Source organism: Ovis canadensis, chromosome 1, assembly GCF_042477335.2.
Source record: "Ovis canadensis isolate MfBH-ARS-UI-01 breed Bighorn chromosome 1, ARS-UI_OviCan_v2, whole genome shotgun sequence".
In the NCBI taxonomy this organism is placed as follows: Eukaryota; Metazoa; Chordata; class Mammalia; order Artiodactyla; family Bovidae; genus Ovis; species Ovis canadensis.
The window spans coordinates 91,182,375-91,197,031 of NC_091245.1; the positions used below are offsets into that span (position 1 = coordinate 91,182,375).

The window sequence follows — 14,657 nt, forward strand, 5'->3', positions numbered from 1 at the left end:
AGAGAAATGATAGAAATTTGATGGATATAGTTTTCATCTCGGAAGCCACATTAGTGCCCCATTCCTTCTGTGCTGTTCCAGCCCTTAGGCAAAGGTGGCAGTTATGTGTAGGGCCTGGTTTAATGGCAACTGAGAGTTACATCCACCCCAAATTATCTGACTCAATAGTCTATTATGATATAAAGAATACAGGAATTTTGAAACTATTTGGATTTGAATCCTGACTCTTCTGAGACCATCTCCCCACTCTGTAAGATTAGATTAACAATAACCACCCCCAGCATCTCAGGAAGTTCCCCTTGAGTGGCCTTGGGACAGCTTTCATCCTCTCTGACTGGAAGTTCCCACAACTGGAGCGAGGGATGGCCACAGGACAAGGCCATGTCCTAAGAGGCAATAATTAAAAATCCATGTAAGCTGAGAGAGGAACAAAGGCAAGACCTGGTCCTCCTCCTAGTGGGCTAGTTTGCAGACGAGCCTTGAAGACCCCAGTCCAGGATCCCCAGGTGGTAGGAATCAGACAGTGATGTGGGAGTGAACACTTCTAACTCTACCACCTAGTGCAGATTTTAATGTGTTTTGGGAAAATGCAACCAGCACAGCAAATGCATGATTTTATATATGTTTTTGTCTAGAATGATGCTAAGTTTTTAAAAATGCATTTGTTTAAAGAACCAGGTAAATAATCCTTCAGTTGACACAATAATAATCGTGAAGTTGGCTCATGAATGACTCAAGTATGGGAAACACTGATCTTACAAGCCCTTTCTTGTTAGCACTGAAAACACTGAGGTCCAAAAGAGTGAAGGTTAAGGTTGTTAAGAAGCAGAACTGGGTTGAGAACTGAACCCTTCAGAGCCCAGGGTGGTGGTCTTCTCAGGAGCCCAGGCCACCTTCCCACCTTGAGCTCCTTGCACCAGAAGGCAATTTTTTTTTTTTTTAAACCAGAAGGCATTTGATGAGAGCTCTTTTTTTTTCTTCTTTTTTCAAATAATTTTATTTATTTACTTTTGGCTGTGCTTGGTTGTTGCAGAGGCTTTTCCCTAGTTGCAGTGAGTGAGGGCTGCTCTCTAATCGCAGTGCATGGTCTTCTCACAGCAGTGGTTCTCTTGTTGTGGAGCATAGCTTCTAGGGAGCACAGACTTCAGTGGTTCCTGCTCCCTGGGTCCAGATCACAGGCTCAGTAGTTGGGGCACATGGGCTTAGTTCCACGTGGGATCTTCCTGGACCAGGGATGGAACTCACATCTCCTGCATTGGTAGGTGGATTCTTTGCCACTGAACCAAGAAATCCTCAGAGCTCTTTTGATTTTAAATAATCCTTTATTGTAATATGACTCACATGCCATAAAATTCACCCTTATGAAGTGTGTCGTTCTGTGGGGTTTAGTATATTCACAGCGTTGTATAATCAATAGCATGGTCAATATTAGGAAATTTATCACTATCAATATCAGTACATGAGTGTGTGGTCAGTCAATCAGTCATGTCTAATTCTTTACGACCTTGTGGACTATATAGCTTACCAGGCTCCTCTGTCCAGAAAGTTTTCCAGGCAAAATACTGGGTGGGTTGCATTACCATGTCCATTGGTAATCACTTTCCCCCTCAAGCCCCTGTCAACAACTAATCCACCTTCTGTCTCTATATGTTCGCCTGTTCTGGACCTTTTACATAAATGGAATCACACAGTGTATGGTCTTTTGTGTCGACTTCTTTCACTTAGTGTGTGTTTACAGAGTTCATCCATGTGGCAGCATCTATCAGCACTTCATTTCTTTGATGGCCGAGTAGTTTTCCATTGTAAGGACATGCTACATTTCAGTTACTCATTTATCAGTTAATCGACATTTGAGTCATTCCCACGTTTGGCTGTCATGATGAATGCTGCTAAGAACACTGGTGTACAAGTTTTTGCATGGATATATGTTATGAAGTTAAAGTTGAAGGGAATGATGGATACCCCCTACAAGACAAACATCTGCTACAACATGGCCAGATCTTGAGAGGGAAAGTCCAGGACTCCTGGAGTAGCAGAACCTATCAAACCTGCGGCAGGAAGAGGAGGCTGAATGAAATGCAGAGATAGGAGGAGGTGAGGAGGGCAGCGGGGAGAGGCTCAGCCATAGGATGGCCCGCGTTGGGGCCCAGACTCATCTGCCCCTCTATTGCTGCCGTCTTAACTTTTCTTCCTGTCTCCTGTCCGGCTCAGTAGTTGTGGCGCACAGGCCTAGGTGCTCGGTGGCATGTGGGGTCGAACTGTGTCCCCTGCATTTGCAGGCGGATTCTTAACCACTGAACCACCAGGGAAGTTTGGGACTTAAAATTTTAACCTTGTCCAAATAAAGGATGAGTGTTCCAGAGAGAGAGCGTGACTACACGTATGGCAGACTCTGCCACAAGATTGGCTCCAGTTTGGGAAAATGAGGCCCAACAGCATTGCTGGTTGGGATCTCTTAGGAAGAATCTTCCTCGTTTATAAGACAGACGCAACAAGAGACTTGTTTTCCTCTGGACATTGAGATGTGTTGGTGTGGTGTTTGGAGTGCAATAAATAATTTTGGCATGAGAGAAGCCAGCCTGAGAATGAGGCCAGTGCACAGATGAGGAGAGAAACAAGAGAGGGGCAGAGAGAACAGAGTCACCGTCCTTGGCTCCTACCAAAGACGTCCAACCTCTGCGTTTCCGGTTATATGAGCAAGTGTTGCTTGGCTTTTCGGATGCTTGCAGCCAAATGGATCCTAACCAATACAGTAGGGATTATACATAAAAAACTACTAGAGAAACCAAAAGGCAAGGAAATCAGTGAAGACCTGGGTTCTGCCCCATTTCTGCCTCGCGCCTCTTAGCCAAAGCCTTTAATACCCGAGTCGCAGATTTGCCTGTTTCACAGAGCTGCTGCAGTGAAACCAAGGGTGGGCTATCCCTGTGTAGACTAGTTTAAGCACAAAGGATTTTTATTTTTCCCACAGACTCTTGTAATCAAATGAGACAGGGGCAAAAGTATGGTGATAAATGAACAAATAAACAGCTGTTTTCTCAAAGGCTTTAACATCCCAGGTTCCCATTTGGCCTAAGTTTTCATGTATTCTCTATACTTGGCAGCTGGGTGGGAGGCAGTGGGAGGTAGGAAAGAGAAGGAAAGGCTTTGAAGTAGAATTGGGTCAAAGCAGATCACTAAACTGCACGTAGATGTGGGGAGTTTGCTTTTCCTTTTCTCTGTGTTCTTAAAGATGCACTGAGAAAGCTGTAGGCTCTTGTTCAGGAGGGAGGGAGGAAGGCTGTCCGATGTGCCAGATGGTTTATTTTCTTATCTTCCTAGCACCCCTTGGAGGTAGGGATATTTGCTTCTGTTTTCAGGTGTGGAAATACCTTAGTGAGGTCAAGTCACCAGCTCTCGGCATGAACTTGAACTTAGTCCTATCAGATTCCAGACCGCGTGCTCTGTTCTGTATCCCTCACCGGCTCCTGCTGCTGCTGCTGCTAGGTCACTTCAGTCGTGTCCAACTCTGTGTGACTCTATAGACGGCAGCCCACCAGGCTCCCCGGTCCCTGGGATTCTCCAGGCAAGGACACCAGCTCCTAGGAAAATATAAAAGCGTACTCCATTGTATCTGAGCTCCAGAAGTTTAAAACTGAAGCTTAGAGAGGGCTGAGGCGAGGCACTGTTTCCTCCAGTTAACTTCAAACATTCTTTTTCCCTGAAGGTTGCACCCTCAGGGAAATATGTGTAAATACCTAGGATATCTTTGAAGGACACTCAAGAACTGGTCAGAGTGGGTAATAGTCAGAGTGGGTAATATAAGGTTGGCAGGAAAGGGAACTGGGTCTCTAGGGGATGGTGAAGAGAGAGGCTTTAACTTTTCACTGTTGACCTTTTCCTTGGTTAACATTGTACTACGTGTATATGTTACCTATTGAGAAAGTAAATTACGTGATTTTTGGTGTTTAGGTCTTAGATCTGCTGCTTTTCACCAGCAACCTGGTTTAGTAACTCTTTAATATTTCCTCATTTGTGAAATAGGGATAAAAATGTCTACTATTCAGGCCTACTCAGAAGACGAGATCATGAAATGCATAGGGAAGGGTTTGACACTGAGTAAATGCTCAATAAATGAAGGCTGTGTCTCAAAACTGCAAAGGTCTAGCAATATGAAAACTGTAATTAATAAGTCATTATTGCTTGTTGTTCAGGGCATTTATACAAATAGTTTTGGAATATTTAAAATTTCAGCCTGCAATGCTTCTTGGGCTTGAAATACTTTGGCAAGTTGACGATGAGAATAAGCTGTATGTTATAGGAGAGAACATAGGTGTGGAGTCAGACAAATCTGATTTCAGAACCTGAGGCTGTGTGACCCTGTGTGAGGCACTTTTTGAACTTCAGCTCCCTTTTAGCCCTGGGACAGTTGAATCCTCATGGGAAGTCTTTGTTCCTCATCAGATTCCTACTGCCCAACCAGATCCAACTCAATAACATATTAGCTAGAAATCTTTTAGGGAAGAAGACACAGATCACATACTGCACAGTTGCCATTTCCTTTTCCAGGGGCTCTTCCCAACCCAGGGACTGAACCGGCATTGCAGGTGAATTCTTTACCATCTGAGCCACCGGGGAAGCCCACACACATTCTACACAATAGGTACTAAATCCAATTCTCCATCAGACACCTTTTTGAAACAAATTTTCGTTGAAGGATAGTTGATTTACAATGCTGTGCCAATCTCTGCTATACAGCAAAGTGACTCAGTTATAGACATATTTATATATTCTTTTCAATACTCTTTGCCATTATGGTTTATCACAGGATGATTCCATGCAGTTCCCTATGCTGTGCAGGAGGACTTTGCTGTTTATTCATCCTAATGTAAGGGCCTGCATATGCAACCCCAAACTCTCAGTGCCTCCCTCTCCCTCCCCCTCCCCTTGGCAACCACAAGCCTGTTCTCTCTGAGTCTGTTTCTATTTTGCAGATCGGCTCATTTGTGCCATATTTTAGATTCCACGTGGAAATGATATCATACGATGTTTAGCTTTCCCTTTCTGACCTACCTCACTTAGTGTGGTAATCTCTCATTTTATCCATGTTGCTGCGACTGGCATTATTTCATTCTTTTTTATGACTGAGTAGTATCCCGCTGTATGTATGTACGACACCTTCTTTATCCATTCATCTGTTGATGGACAGTTAAGTTATTTCCATGTCAGGGGTGCATATATCTTTTTTAATTATAGTTTTGTTTGGGTATGTTCTCAGGAGTGGCTTGCTAGATCATATGGTAATTCTATTTTTAGTTTTCTGAGGAACTTCCACACTGTTTTCCAGAGTGGCTGTACCAGTTTGCATTCCTACCAACAGTGTATGAGGATTCCCTTTTCTCTACACCCTCCCCAGCATTTGTTATTTGTAGACTTTTTAATGATGGCCAGCCTGACTGGTATGAGGTGGTGCCTAATTATAGTTTTGATTCTCAGTTCTCTAATAATTAGTGATGTTGAGCATCTTTTCACATGCCTACTGGCTATCTGTATGTCCTCTTTGGAGAAATGCTATTAAGGTCCTCTGCCCATTTTTGATTGGGTTATTTATTTTTTGTTGAATTGTATGGGTGTTTGGATGTTTTGGAGCTTAAGCACTTGCATCACACATTTCCTTCCCACCTACCCTCCAAAATTCCTCTTCCCTGTCAATTGTTTTCCTGCCCTCTCCTTTTCACCTTTATATCTTCTTAAACCTCTCCCTGTTGTCGGGAGTAGTTCGCCTTTGCCTTCAGTGGGTGTGCCCCACTCAGGCAAAACAAAGACCAAGCAGAAGCCATCCTTCTAGTTCTTGAGTGTAGCTCTTTGGAGAGGGGCTGGGGCAGCCTCAGTCCATCCTGCCATGCATAACTGGGGGATAATTATATTCACCTTGCAAGGCTGTTGTAAGGATGAGCAGAGCTAGAATTCAAGTCCAAATTTTCTGACCTCAAGTTCAATATCCCTCCCCCTAGCTACAGCAGAATATTTCCAGCAGCAGTTTACTGGAAACTCACCTAACGATAGGTTGGTTACCAGAAACTCACCTAGCTCTCAATCTAACTGCACTTTGTTGTTGTTATACACTCAAATTTTAGAAGAGACAAAGAGCTAGTCAGGAATGTGAAAATAAAAATTCAATTTCCGGAATAAGTGCTGAGGTCAGTACAATTTTATGCCAATATCTTATTTTCTCTCTATCTGTGATGCCAACCAGGGAGACTTGAATTTAGAGTGATGACCCTTGAGGCAGAGCAACACCCTCTATTGTCAATGAACCATCTTACTATGTTCACTGACCTCCAGTTAGGCAAGCAGGCAGACTATGATGTTTCAAAAGTCATCCACAAGACTCGAGATATGATGAGGTTTTCTTCTTAGTCTGACTTCCCACTTTGTAAACCTACTGGCCAGTTGGGATTTCACTGTATAAGACCTCTCAGAAAGGGAAAGGAACCAGGGTGACCAAGCCTATCAAGAGGTCCAGCAGAGAGGCAGGCAGCAGCGGGGGCTGGAGCAGAGTGTGTATAAGTTTCTGTGGGCAGCTGTAACAAAGCATTGCAAGCTCAGTGACTTAAAACCACAGAAATTTATCCTCTCTGGAGTTCTGGAGGCTGGAAGCCCAGAATCAAGGTGTCAGTAGGGCTGCTCTCTCCGAAGGCTCTACGAGAGGGTCCTTCTTTGCTTCCTCCTACCTCTGGCATTGCTGGCAATCCTTGGCACCGCTCGGATCCTTGGTAGATGTATCAATGCAATCTGCACCTCTCACATCACTCAGTGGCCTCCCTGAGTGGCTCTGTGATCTATTCTTACTTACTTTCTTTTTTTTCTTTTATTGAAGTACACTTGATGTATAATGTTGGGTTAGTTTCAGTACAGTAGGTCCTTGTGATCTCTTCTTGTAAGTACACCAGTCACTGAATCAGGCCTGCCGAATCCAGTATGGCCTCATCTTGACTATTTTCAAGACCCTATTTTCAAATAAGGTCACATTCACAGGTCCTGGGGGTTAAGACTTCAATTCTTCTTCTACTCATATAGAACACTTCAACTCACAACGAGCACTATTCCTATCTTCCAAGTTTGTCAGCCATGGAACCTGCTGAAATGATTCAAAAGCTAGGACACAACTAACAGTGACTGAAGGGAGGAGGCTGGTGAGAAGGTGAACTTGTGAGCATTTCCAAAAATGGGGCAGCAGAGGCCTTGAGTGCCCACTCAGTTCTTAATCTCTTCCCCCAGCCCTGGTGGAGGCACAGCTTCATAACATCTGAAGTGTAGGATACTCTTCTAGCCTTAATCTAACCCATCACTTCAAAATTAATGCTGGCAAACTGACTCCGTCATCATTTATAAGACAGAGTTTCACATGATGGTTAACATCCCCTTTCAAGATAGATGTGCATGTAATTCATTCCAGTTTTTAAGAGACATCTCCCAGAATTCTGCTCAGATTTATTGTCAAATAATCATTCCAAATAATTGCATCTGATGCTGACTCTGGCCTGGTGGGGACAGTTGCCACCAGCACTGAGCTCTGGCATCGATTTGTGACTTCCCAGCGGGAGAACCCCAGGGTGGAAGCCCACAGGCCTAATTGCCCTCTTCGATTAATATTTAATAGAATGGCTGCCCCCACCCATCCTGCCAGCCTGGATCAGTGCCACAAGCCAATGCTTGGCCTTGCCATGCACAAGGGCAGTGAGGAAGACTTGGCCAAATGTTAATTAACTGAGATAAATAAACATACAGAGGAAGCGTGAGTCCATTAGCTGGCACCACCACCCAGAGAGAAAAAGCCTCACTAATCACACACCACAGCAGGTGAAAAGACCCGCAGACCAGCAGCATCCATTTACTTTCAAATTAAAAACCATTTTTTCAAAACGAATATGCGTGGGGATCTCTGTCATATTGTTTCTCCTGAAAAGCAGGAAAGCTGGGATATTAATGAGCAACTGTTTTCAATATTTCAGCCCAGGAAAGCTGAAAACATGAGTGCAGGAAAACAGGCTGGAAGGCCCTTCCCTTGGAGGGGAGAGAGAGGGGAGCTATTCCAGAAGCCAAGCAAAGGCAATCAGAAATTGAGGATCCCACTCCGAGGGAAAACACAAGCAACACAGTCAGACCAGACTGGATCCGCTGAATTCAGATGTGGCAGAAAATCAGGTGTGGCAGAGGTATGCTGTTTGCTCAGAGTCGAGGAGTCGGCAAGGTTAGATTTTGGGTAGGCCTGCAATTCACCAATCTTGGTTTGGATTGCAAGATGAACAAGAGCCAGGGCTGGAGCTTCAGTTTACAACATTTTAGAAGGATGATTTTATACAATTTTAGAACCATGTCAGAAAGAGGTACTTCATTTACTCATTATATGCTCATATATTTATCACTTGGTGTGTAACAAGTGCTCTCTGGGTCTGGAGGTTAACGAAGTCTCTGTTCTTATGAAGCTGATGTTCCAGTTGGAGGAAATGAATGACGAAACCAGAAAAGATCATGTGGCAACTAAAGGAAGAGACCTGAATGGCAAGAAAGAGTCGTCTGTGCCGAGATCTGGAGAGCATTCCAGGGAACAGAAGCGGAAGGTCCCGAGGGAGATGGGAGCTCGGTGTGTGGGAGGAAGGGCCAGTGTTGTCAAACGGTCGAAGCTCAATGAGAAAGGAGATGAGCACGGCAAGGTAAGGAGACTGGATTTTGTTCCAAGTACAATTATTTATACTTATTTACATGACCACCTGCTGTGAAAAACTGGCTCATTGGGAAGGCCCCTGACGCTGGGAAAGATTGAAGGGCAGGAGGAGAAGGGGACGACAGAGGATGAGATGGGTGGATGGCATTACCAACGTGATGGACGTGAGTTTGAGCAAGCTCCAGGAGTTGGTGACGGACAGGGAAGCCTGGTGTGCTGCAGTCCATGGGGTCACAAAGAGTCGGACACGACGGAGCAACCAAACTGAACTGACATGAAAACATGAACTGACATGAAAACAGTCATTCCCACCAGATTAGAGACTTCAAGAGAGCAGAGACTGTATCTATCCAATAGCTTCCTCCATACCTAATTTGCTTTCTAGGGCATGAACTGCTCGCCTTTTCCTCCTTCCTCTGCTGTTCCCTTTCTTCCTTCCTCCCTTTCTCTTCCTCCTCCTTCCCCTTCCCCTTCTGCTGCTGCTGCTTTTCTCCTCCTTCCCCTCCTCCTCCTTCATCCTCCTACTCTTACAAGTATGTAAGATTTCTCTCCCCCATCTCCTACCAACTAAGTTGCAAACTACTTGATGGCTTGAGTCTGGTCCTCCTCTTCTGACCCTCCTGTAGTGTGGTGGGCCAGCATCCAAGATGACCTCCAATGATCCTTGCTTCCCTTCATGGTCCTCTTTCACACTGAGCCAGGGCTGTCCCTGTGCGATGAGTAGGAGGGATAGGGTATGTCATTCAAGGCTAGGCCATAAAAGTCATTGCAGCATCTGACTTGGACTTTTGCTTTCTTGCCTGGAGGAGGCCAGCTGCCACACCATGAGGGCACTCAAGCAGAAACATGGAGAGGCCCACATGGAGAGGAACTGGGTCCCCCTGACAAGAGCTGGCAGCAATTCAATAGTCAGGTGAGTGAGCCTCCTTGAAAGTGGATCCTCCTGCCCCAGCCAAGCCTTCAGATGATCTCAGCTCCAGCTGATGTATGACTGCAATCACATGAGAGACCCTGGGCCGGAATTGTCCTACTGAGTCCTTCCCAAGTTCCTGACCAACAGAAACTGTGAGAGAGAATAAATGTGGTTTTTTTTTTTTAAGCCATTAAGCTTTGGGCAACTTGCCAGGCAGTGTCAGAGAACCAGGCGCAGAGCGTAAAGTCATGCATGAAGTAGTGGGGTGAAAACACAGCTATGAGGAAGTCCCTTTTTCTGTGGAACAGAGGATCAGGGAGCGCTTGAAACAAGTGGAGAGCTAATGCTGTGCCTAAGGGCGTCTAAGAGCCAGGTCTGAAAGAAGACCACTGATGAGACCATTCAAGAATAAATTTAGAGGGCAGAATCTGTCAGGTAATATCTCCTGCAAAAGAGACAAGCCAGGAGAGCCAACCAAAATACACCTGCAAGAATCTAGAAGCTGTGGAACCTCCCAAAGTTTGTTGTTTTTGCCATTCTGGTCTGGTTTTACAGGGTGGAAAGCTCTTGGGTGTTTGTTTAGGGTGGCACATCACAAAGAGTCGGGGAGTGGGGAGAGACGGTGCCCCACCCAAAGCTACTTGGAGGCAGCCTCCAGGAAGAGAGGCAAGTGAGTGAGGCCCTGGGACCTGCTGAGGGAATCAAGTTAGGACAGAGCCCTGCTAAGCCTGAGTCGGGTCCCCAGGGCTTAATAGTTGAAAGGCCCCTGAACATGCATATTGCAGGGAGTGAGGATGTTTCATTAACACCATGGGGCACAGGCATGGCTGTTTCCAAAGCTGCCCTCTTCCTTAGACCCTTCTGGCACCTCACAGGTAAAAATGTGGAGTCATCACAGTTAGCTGTGTTAGGCATGTGCCCAGCAAGTGATTTCTCCTCCAACAACCCCCTCCTGACACATTTATCTGGCTGCTTATTTGTGTAATTAATTTACATCATTCAACTGAAGTCTGTTGAATTATATAAAAATAAATTTGATCTGGAACTCCCATGTATGACGCCATTGAAAGCAGTGCTGTTGCGGTTAGGCTGGGGATGGGAGGAGGTGCTGGGCCCGGCCTCCCCCAGGGTCCCCTTGCTTCCCAGGAGCCCTAGTGTTCTCAAGATGGTAATTTAAAAACCGCAGATCAAGGGTATTCTAGAGTCTGCCACGTAGTCTTATAACGATCTGCCATTTGTGATTATTTATGCTGCTCTTTTCTTTCAGGACTGAAAATAAATAGATTAATCTTCCTCAGATACCATCTCGTCACATACTTCCCATGCTTAACACCTCTGGTGGGATGTTGCTTCTCAGAAGTTAAAGTGCAGATTGTTTTCTTGGTTTTTTCTCGGCTCCTGGTAACCGAGCTCCCTCTCCAGTTACACTCCCTCTTCACAGTCCCTGTGTGTCCTCCCTCCAGGCCCCCTGTTAGCATCTCCTCCCCCATCCACAGGCACTGCTTAGACCCCATTGCCTGGAGACTTTTCCTCCCCTACTCCCCTCTATCTAGAGATTTCCTTCCTCAGTATTCTGTTAGCAAACACTATCAGGACCAGCTGTTGACCCTTAAATTACTATGGGTCAAGAGTCACAGAATCATGGGGGTGGTCAGGAACCTGAGGGCTGGTCCAGTTCAAGCCCTTATTTCACAGATAAAGAGAATAAAGCCCAAGGGTTGAAGTAAGTTGCTCAAGGTCACACAGCTAATTAGTGCCAAAGTCACACAGAGAGTCCAGTTCTCCAGGCGAGGCTCAATACTGCAGGAGCCTCTTGAAGGCCGAGACTGTGTTTTCCATTTCTTTGAATTCCCTACATGCAATAATGAATGTGTGTGTTCAATTACATCTGACTCTTTGCGACTCCTTGGACTGTAGCCCACCAGGCTCCTCTGTCCGTGGGATTCTCCAGGCAAGAATACTGGAGTGGGTTGCCATTTCCTCCTCCAGGGGATCTTCCCGACCCAGGGATAGAACCCGGGTCTCCTGAGTCTCCTGTGTTGGCAGGCAGATTCTTTACCACTGAGCCACCTGGGAAGTAGTAGGTGTTCAGCTAGTCTTTGTGACACTGTTGATTGGTGGTCAAGAATGCCTCTTCACCTTCCCAGTTAATCAGAAGCCAGCACTGAGGATGAAGGTTTAGTGGTCGCAAGTGCAGAAGAGAGTGTTTGTTACCCAAACTATAAGTGCCTTCATCTGGAGGGCATGCATAAAAGAAGGGCAAAGAAGTGTCCCTGACCCTGAAACTGCATTTCTCTGAATGCTAACCTCCTGGTCTGTAAAATCAGGATAGGATGAGGAAAAATTTATGTAAAGCACTTGGTGAACCTAGGGAATCAGTAAATGTTTGCTATTTTTAACGAATCACAGTATTCTTATTTTTCCCATTTTATTGCAACATTTTTCATACACATAGCAAAGTGGAAAGAATTTTACAGGGAACAGCTGTCTACTAGCCACCTAAACTCTACCATTAACATCTTACTAAAATTGCTTTCTCACGTATTTATCCATTTCTGTATCTATCCATGAATCTATTTTATTTTAGTGGCGTTTTTCACTGTAATTTGTAGACAGCAGAACACTTTTCCCTAAATACTTCAGTATGCATATTATTACTAAAGCTCAGTATTTGTTTAGATTTTTCATTTGATGTAAAATTTAGATACAATGGCATGCCCAAATCTTAAGGGTACTTTTAGCTGAGTTTTGACAAATGTGAGTGCCTGTGTAATCCAAACTCCCATCAAGATGCAGAGAACATTTCCATCATTATAGAAAGTTCCCTCACATCCCTTCCCATCTTTCCCCAACCCACAGAGGCAACCGTTGTTTGGACTTTTTCCCCACCATAGATTACCTGTTAGAGAGCATAGTATTAATAGAACCCTATAGTGTGTACTCTTTCTAATAAGGCTTCTTCACTCAGCATGTTTTTGAAACCCATCCCTGATGATGTGTGATTAGTGGCCCATCCTTTTTGCTGTTGAATAGTGTGAAGAAGGCAATGGCACCCCACTCCAGTACTCTTGCCTAGAAAATCCCATGGGTGGAGGAGCTTGGTAGGCTGCAGTCCATGTGGTTGCGAAGAGTCGGACATGACTGAGCGACTTCACTTTCACTTTTCATTTTCATGCATTGGAGAAGGAAATGGCAACCCACTCCAGTGTTTTTGCCTGGAGAGTCCCAGGGACGGGGAGCCTGGTAGGCTGCCATCTATGGGATCACACAGAGTCAGACATGACTGAAGCGACTTAACAGCAGCAGCAGCAGTATTCCATTGTATGAATATACTACTGTTTATTTATCTACTATCCTGCTATGAAGTTTTAATAAATGCTAGTGAGCTCCATTCTTTCCTTACAGTGGCTCATTTTCAATGAAATCAACCACCATAAAACTCAGCTTGAAGAGAATTGGCATTTCTAAGATAGAAAAGGCCCTGAGACAGTGGGAAAAGACACTTCTCACAATGAGTTTTCAGCTAATTCTTTCTTGTTGTAAATCAGCACATAGATAGAGCCTTATTTTGGTTGAAGATTCTATTTTAATTTCCTCCCAGGAGATCTCTCACCCTGCCTTATTCTTATTCAGTGCATTTTTCCTAGCTTCCTCCACCATGAAATGAGTTGGAGCCAATTAAGAGCCTTCTGCTTCCTCATCAGTGATATTTATGACTGTGGAAGTATTTATGATGCATGGAGAGGGTTTGGGTCAGAGAGGAGATCGAGATCTTGCTATCCTTACAAATGGCACTTGTCTCCTGCCTATTTTTGTCAGGGTTGTAAAAAGGAAGAGTGGGCGTCATATAGTTTAGGGTTGCCTTCCCCCCCCACCCCCCCTGCTTCTAACCTTTGCATTCAGGCTGTGGATTAAATGCTTTTTTATTACTGACCTCCGTCCTTGGAATGAAAGAGGCATTTTGGTTTTCTGGGCTCATTGGTAGTGTTGTTTAGTGTTCTCCTTTTTCTGAGCCTGCCCTCAAATGCCCTGTCTAGGCTAGAGCTATAATGTTCTAGGGTAGACATTTTAAATCTAATGACAGAAATCCTGCATTCTATAAGAAGCTCAAGAGCTTCTGACATCCATCAAAATGACTCTGCATAAATAAGGAAGAGTCAGAGTTATTTCATGTTTTTGGCAAACTTGCAAGGGAAGCAATCCCTTCACTGCAAAATATCTATTTTTCCCCCACCCTCCCTGCACGCCATCATTCCTGTCTTCCAGGAATGTTTGTTTCTTGACCAAGTCCAAGAGCCGTCACCTGGAGCTCATGTTCTCCTACCCAGACCTGGCTTGCCTGCATCTTCAAACACTCCATTGCAAACAGTTCTTCCACCTCTGCCAACAAACTGTTTCTATCTCCCCTATATATTCATAAAAATAAATATACATATTGATTACACATTTTTATAAATAGATATATTTAGAGAATGCCTCCTTTGTGCCAAGCTGCCCTTTCATGGGACTGCCCTCTCTTTCCTTCACTTCTGAAATTCTTGGAAACTGCACTTGCTGCCTTACTTTGCTAACTTGCTGGCTTCTTGCAGCATGGCCCACCCTCAGCACTTTTCCACGAGGACCCAGAAGGCACTTTCAACTCCTCAGCTGACCTGTGGAGCAGCCCCTCCTCACTCCCACGTGCCCTGGTCCTGGTGACCTGTCCCCTCCCTGTCGACTTCTGTGAGTCAGCAATATTCCCATGAACACAAGCCTATCATCCTGTCTTTTGCTCAGTTGGGCATTATATTTCCTCCCACATCCTGATGGTGGTCATTTTTTGAAACAATGTCATAGCTTCTCACACCCCTGTCAGCTTTCCTGTGGGTAGCTGCATCCCAAATCTGTGTCAAGCTCCAAACTCCTCCTCCTCCTCAGACCCACATTCCACGATGATCTCTAGATGCCTCTTCCTGAGTCACCTTACACCTAAATTTCACCTTGTTGTTGTTCAGTCACCCAGTTGTGTCCAACTCTTTGTGACCGCACGGATTGCAG

The 14,657-nt window shown here is 44.9% G+C and overlaps 1 protein-coding gene across 1 annotated transcript in view; it reads left to right on the forward strand.

Annotated features, from left to right (window-relative positions):
- LOC138446390 (uncharacterized) overlaps positions 1-14,657 on the forward strand; it is a 49,358-nt gene that overhangs the window by 14,688 nt on the left and 20,013 nt on the right. The window contains exons 2-4 of the mRNA XM_069601220.1: positions 7,995-8,198; positions 8,469-8,696; positions 9,514-9,620. Coding sequence (XP_069457321.1) covers positions 7,995-8,198; positions 8,469-8,696; positions 9,514-9,620 — 539 coding nt within the window. The remainder of the gene's footprint in view (positions 1-7,994; positions 8,199-8,468; positions 8,697-9,513; positions 9,621-14,657) is intronic.